At 41.6% G+C, this 6813-nt stretch overlaps 1 protein-coding gene across 1 annotated transcript in view; it reads left to right on the top strand.

Moving 5' to 3' along the window:
* The first annotated feature begins 382 nt into the window (after window positions 1–382).
* NEIL3 (nei like DNA glycosylase 3) overlaps window positions 383–6813 on the top strand; it is a 51107-nt gene continuing 44676 nt past the window's right edge. Inside the window, exon 1 of the mRNA XM_047092340.1 lies at window positions 383–488. Coding sequence (XP_046948296.1) covers window positions 383–488 — 106 coding nt within the window. The remainder of the gene's footprint in view (window positions 489–6813) is intronic.

Here is a 6813-nt window from a genome sequence, read left to right as displayed (position 1 = left end):
GTAGTTCAAGGACAAGAGCAAAAACCTCAAAACAAAAAGTTAGAGTTTCTGACGTCCCAGTTGCCTGGGCTCTTAGAGTTTAGCGGCGTTGGGTGGGCTTGGGGCACCCTGGACGGGGAGGGGCCTGGCAGAGCTGAGCGCCGCGGGGTCGGGGCGGAGCAAGGCGGATCTCAGGGGGCGTGACGGGGGCGGGCACGGGGCGGGGCCTGGCGGATCTCGGCGGGCGTGACAGGGGCGGGGCCAAGCGGGCTTGGGCGGGGCCGGATGCGCGGGAGATTTGAACTTCCTCTCTGCGCCAGCGAGGGCCCGCGCAGAGCTTGAGGTGCACAGCGGCTTTCTCCGCAGGGCCCTGCAGCTAGTGAGCCACGGTGCCGACCGGGAGATGGTGGAAGGACCAGGCTGTACTCTAAATGGAGAGAAAATTCGGGCGCGAGTGCGCCCGGGCCAGGCGGTGACGGACTTGCGGGGAAGCGCCCTGCAGAGCCTGGGTGTGGTCTCTTCCCAGGTGAGCCGTTAATATAATTTGCTATGGGGCCAGCAGGGGGAAATGGCATAAAGACCCCATTAGGTTTCCAGGGCCCAAAGTGTCATCTCTTTGCTCTGGAACAGAGTCGCTGGGGCTCCGCGTTTCCCAGACTTTAACTTGATTTTGCTGGTGGAAGGCCGTGCTCGCGCGCCTGCGTAGTAGGGACTACTGGACCGCTGCGCTAAGGCCACCACAGAGAGATGCCCAGGCAAGAAGTGATGGAGATGTTTCATTAAGAATCACCTTGCTTAACTCTTTACAATCCTCCAAAAGATGGTCTCCGTATAGCTATAGGTGCGTTTTCTGCTGTTAGTATTATCAGATCTCTACATTTTTTTTCGCGTGGTTAAAACAATAAGCTTCTAGCACGAAACTCTCGCTTCTCGCTTGCCTGCTATTCTGCAGCTGAGAAGTGTATCGCAACTAACATATAATTCTAAAATTGCGTATAGAAAATTTAGCCCTGACCCTCCCACTCAACTTAATATTGCCATCTAATGAAGGGGCTGTGAAACCCAATTCTGGTTCCCTTAAGTGAATTTCTTTCTTTTTCAAATAAATTGTAGCACAGCTTCTGGCCACTCAAGGCATTCATTGCAGATGGTGTGATATTCATTTGGTAAGAATTTATAACTTGTACTGAAAATATTCTGATTAAGCCGTCATGCTTTAAAAGCCCTTTAGATGTGTGGATGATTGTATTTCACGGATGTATGCAATATTATAGTGCACTTCAATTTCTCCTGCAAAGCTTCCTCCTAGCCTTTGGTCCAGGAAGAAAAGTTGCTTGCTATGAAATTAGCATACGCTTACAACTTGAAAGAAATGAGGCTCTCGGTCTGGGGAAATACATTTTCAAACTTGGAAAAAGAATAAGTTTTTGTGTGTTCTTCCATTTGTCCTTGTATTTTATTCCTTTTAACTTTATACGTCCTTAAGTGCTCCGCATTAAGCATTAAGTGCTCTTATTGTTTTTAGTGTAGTGTCTCTCAAAATCGTGTCAGGGTAACTCGGGTGGATCTTGGGTGAACTCTCAGTAATATCAAGGTTTATAAAAATCACGCATGCCACAAAATTCGGAATATGAAAATCACCTGGGGAACAAAAACAAACGCTTCCCCTTGTGGAGCCTACACTTTAGTTGGGAAGATACACGGGCAGTCGTTAAGGAAGAACGTAAATATAAATTGGTAAATTCCCTGAGGGCTTTCTTGCATGGTTCTGTAAGAGCTCAGGAAAGTCAGGAAAGTCTTGGGTGGGGAAGTACAATTACACTCAGGTGTGGAAGTTTGGCAGGGAGAACAACTTCAGGCAGAGCGTTTGCAAAGGAAGAGAGCTTCAGACATTGGAGAGATTGGAAGAAAGCCATTGTGACTGGAAAAGGGAGAAAGAGCTAGAAGGAAGGCCATTTGAAATAAAACAGTTGGAGTTGCTGGGCAGGACCAGACCATGGAGATGTTCGTAGACTTGGTTAGGGACTTTGTATTTATCTTAGGAGTTATGGGGGTCTTCAGAGTGTGGTGAGATCCGCTCACACTTTGGAAAGATCACTCAGCCTTGAAAAGGAAAAACGAAAGACTGGAGGAAGGCCCAAGTAGATCCTGCAGCCTCTCTTAGGAGAGGGCCACAGGAATCCAGGGGTGGGGGTGGGGGGCTGGTGGTAGAGGTGAAGAGGAAGGGACAGAGTCGCTATCTCACAAGTAAAGGCAGTAACATGAATTGTGTATGGGTATCATGATTTACATATTCAACAGTAATGTATTTCATGTTAGGTTTTATGCTAGCTCCTGGGGATGCAAAGACGAGTAAGATAAAGTCCCTGCTGTGAGAATCCAACTTAATGTTTTAAATAGATATCACCTCATTGGTATTTAGGCCAAAATAGCATGAACATTTCCTTTAAGTTTGTTGTGATTATCTCTAGTGGCAAGGCATAAAGTGCCTTTGAAGAACGTTTACGTTTCATGTAGCTGAGAGAAATAATAACCCTATGATTCTACAGTTGAGGGATGTGAGAATCAGAGTGAGTTTAATTAAATGGCACAAGATCACATGACTGGTAAGGGGTTGAACCTCAGGGTTTGATCTCCCTCTTTCCCTCCACAGCTGATTCTCTTAGCTCTAGGTTTTCTCGGTTGTAAAAGATTCAGTAGGGAAAGTGGCCAATTCAGCGGCAGGAACACCATATTTCTTAAAATGTAGTACTGACTAATTAACTAGGAAAGTGAGACCTTGGGTTTTTGGTGGCATCTCCCCACAATTTTTAGTTTTGTTTACCTATGCTGTTTTGTTTAGCTAGTTTTGTTTACCTTCGATTTACCTACGCTGATAATTCTCTCCTGAGGGCTTCCTGTCCTACATCCAGATCGAACAAGAGAGTGCAGCCTCATACTATAACATGAATGCTTCATGAATTGTTGGGCATTTGTTAACATCAGTTGGCAGCAATATGAAATAAGCGATACCTCTTAAAAAGCTGTGCACTTAAAGCTGTTAAACATATCTTGATATAAGGAGGTGTTAAAAATTGGAATACATCATTATGATTGGGATCAAAAATCTGGTTTGATGGGAGCTGGATTTGAAAATTAATATGGAATTAATGATAACCTCTTTGTGGTTATTGGGAGAGTTGTAAATATTTTGCCATCGTTTCACTTGCTGGGCCTTTGATCATATAATAATAGCAACAATAATAATCTTTATAAACATCAGAAGTCTCTTGCATTTTAGAGGGTTGTTGGATCCATGGTAAATTTAATCAAAACGTGGTAGGTTGTCCCCAGACTTCCAGAATGCTCATTACCATTACAGATGATCCCACGTTTCCCAGGCATTGATGGCATGGAATTAAAGGTATTAAAGGTATTCAGATGCTACTAGTTTTCGCAAGGCAGAGTTTAAAAATAAATTAACAACGGCCTTGTGTATTCTTTACATTGTACTAAACATGCGAAAATACAAAGGAGAGTTAAATATTAACCGGGCATTTAAAATAATGGGCATTTAAAAGAATTCAGATAACCGTTGTACTGAAAAACCACCCCCAACCCCACACCTATGTAGCTACTGCCATTTTGAACCAGTTAAGCCTGTCGTATGATGTTCCCTCCTCCTTGCTTCAGTTTGGAGTTCACAGAGAACACACTTTAATGTGTGTCTCCTTGTGACAGCCCATCCTCATTTTGAAGAAGAAAGCCTAGCCATACAAGATCTCAGCATCTGCAATTCGTGTACGCATTATATTATTTTTCCGAATTTTGATCCACTGTCTTGTCAGCATAAAATCAGGCGACTGTATAAGCACGTTGCATAAAAACTGTGCTGGAGCTCCTGGAACCGTATGGTAAGAAACCGTGTTGGAATATCAATGACCATTTCTGCTTGACGAGCTGTGAAGAGTCAATCCTCCGATTTTAATTGTTGGGTGGGTACAATATTTTAGTGAAGTCGGTATGTAATCTGCATATGTTTTTAATCTCCTTTCCCGAAACTGGATCTGAAACCCAGTTTATTTGCAAGCATTCCTTTCATTTGAAACGTGATCCTCTGTTCTGTCACTCCTTAGGATTTGATACATGTATTCAGTATGCTGGCGAATGTTGTTCATCTTTTTGTGTCCTTCACGGTGTTGTGAAGAGAGTAGGCATTTAGTAAACATTTACATGGATGGAGAAGAGCAAAGTTTTGAATAGTCCAAAATGCATAAGGATTTAAAACTAAATTTAGTTCGGAATCTTTCGTTATGAGTATGTGTATCTTGTTATGTTTGTTACTTGGAAATTCCTACCACAAGAAAATACTGGAGACGTTGACTAAAAGATTTCCTTCTTCCTTTTGTTCTTAGTGGGGAGAAAAGAAATCATAGCTCGTTTTATTGTCATTGTATGAAGGGATGAGCTAATCCACAGAGATTCATTTCCTAGCTAGACGAGCTTATTCCTTGAAGTCCAAAAGGGTTTTAAAATTTTATAGAACATGCGACGTAATACTTAGCTGGCCGGGGAGATACCATGATCGGGAACATGCATGCTATGATTCCTTCCCTTAAGTGCATACTAATGGTTCCTTAATGACTGAGGATCATTATTATCAGCATATTCGGCATTATGTGGAGTCATGGAATCAAAGATAATGGAGAACAGGTAACAATCTTACAGGTGAGCAGGCTAAGGAAGGTGATTGTCCGTGACCATTGACCATCTTGATTTTGAATTCTAGCTCTTGTGTTACTTCCTCCTATAGAAATGCTTATACTGAAACCTTTGCTTATTTGGTCAGGATTAGATGAGAGGATGCATGAAACTCTTAGCTTAGTAACAAAGTAATCTTAGATGCCCTGGTAAATATCCTGGTAAATGTTTGCTCCTTTTTTTTTTTTTTTTTTTTTTTAATGTTTAGTTTGAGAGAGACAGAGTGTGAGTGGGGAAGGGGCAGAGAGAGAGACACACAGAAGCTGAAGCAGTCTCCAGGGTCTGAGCTTTCAGCACAGAGCCTGATGTGGGGCTCGAACTCAGGAATGGTGAGATCATGACCTAGGCTGAAGTTGGACACTTAACCGACTGAGGCACCAGGCACCCCAATGTGTGCTCCTTTTTTTCCCCCCAGATGAGGGCTTTCTCACTAGACCCATATATTGGAGGAACGCCCTATTCCCTAATGCAGGGTTTGTAATCATTTGGGGCCTTCACATTGTGCACAAAGCATTTAGCCTTTAGGTAAATGCTTGAAAGCTCTGCTTTTAAAAAAACTGTAGAATGTGTTTTGATATATGAACCTGAAGACCTCTCTTTTGGAATTTAGAGACCATTTTAAAGTTAGGTTCTTAGATGGTTTAAATTGGTAGGTAAGTGACCTCTGATTAAGAAAAATGTTGTTGTATTAGGTGGGAAAAAGTCATGTGGGGAAAAAAAAAGGAGAGACTATGAAAGTAAATATGGTATTTTCTTTTCTCTGTGGGGAAAATATATAGTTGCAAGGTGTTGAAACATTTATCTATGGAAAAGTCTTGCTCTGTTCTGAAAAGTTCATCTTCCTTGTTCACCCATGGATAGGCAGGATAAATGGTAATCAGCACAATAAATCATGTGCTGTCTCTGAAGATGTATGTTGTTTTGATGATTTCATATTATTAAGCCACTTGAAAATGAGAAGGTGAACCCTTCTCAATCATACTTAAAATTGTGGCAAAGGAGAATTTCGTCTCTATTTCAGGGGGAGAAAAAGGATGAAATGTTCAAATAACACAGTAACAGGATTGTAAGGGTCAATGTGAGAAAGTCAAACATATATTGGGCAATTGTGTATGGTTATAGCAAAGATAATAGGCTTGTGGAAATTAATTTTTGAATTTGTCTGGCCAGCTGGAGCTTGTACAAAGAGGTGATAACCCCACATTCTACAGTAGGATGAGTGGATATCTTGCAAATCTTAGATTTATTGCAAAAGCCTTGGCCAGTTCATACACAATAGATTTCAGAATAAGTGGCGCAAACTATCACTGGTATACCAGAATTACCTCTTAAAATGGAATTAGGAAAAAAAAAAAACAGTTAAAAACATATGCAGGTGCTTGAGATGGTCAGTCACAAGTGGAAAATTTTATTATGTGCCAAGTATATTATCCAAAGCTGATTATTTTACAAATGATAGTGTACCAGGAAACAGTTAACTTGGGTCCAACGCCCACATGATGGACAACTGAACTAAAAGATCTTTATCATTTCCCTCAAAACCCAAATGAAGTATTAGAATGGGTGTTTTTAAAGCAACCATTGAAATGCTGAGTAAACATCTCCAATAAAAGCTAGGGTGTGCTAGGACTGGTTGCTGAAAATACATCAGTCCCTTCCTAAATCCCTCCCCATAAAGAATTACTAAACAGAATTCCTAAACCTTCCCATAAAGTTCTTCTTACTTTATGGCCAGTTCTGGTAAACATTAGTACTTTACTCCCATCTAGTTTTTGGTCCTTACGAGAATTTGGTTCTCTAATATTTAAACCTCACTCCATTGCAGAAAATTAGAAAACAAGAGACTGGAGTGTTCATCATGTTCAGTGGTAGAGTGGAAGTTTTTGCCAAGAAATCTTGGGAAAGGTTAAGCAAAGATGGCGATGGTAGGTGGGGAGACAGTGAGCCTGTATTTTTTTTTTTTTTTTTAATCATTGAAGTGTAGTTGTTGCACAATGTTACATTAGTTTTAGGTGTACCACACGGTGATCGGGGCAAGCCTGTAGTTTAAAGCCACGCTTAGTTTTAGGAGGAAGGATCTGATGGATCCCCCAG

The sequence above is a fragment of the Lynx rufus genome, unplaced genomic scaffold (assembly GCF_022079265.1).
Source record: "Lynx rufus isolate CCGP_SWC_20201006 ecotype Redwood Valley unplaced genomic scaffold, mLynRuf1.p SCAF_3, whole genome shotgun sequence".
Lineage (NCBI taxonomy): Eukaryota > Metazoa > Chordata > Mammalia > Carnivora > Felidae > Lynx > Lynx rufus.
This window is presented reverse-complemented; position numbering and strand designations above follow the sequence as displayed.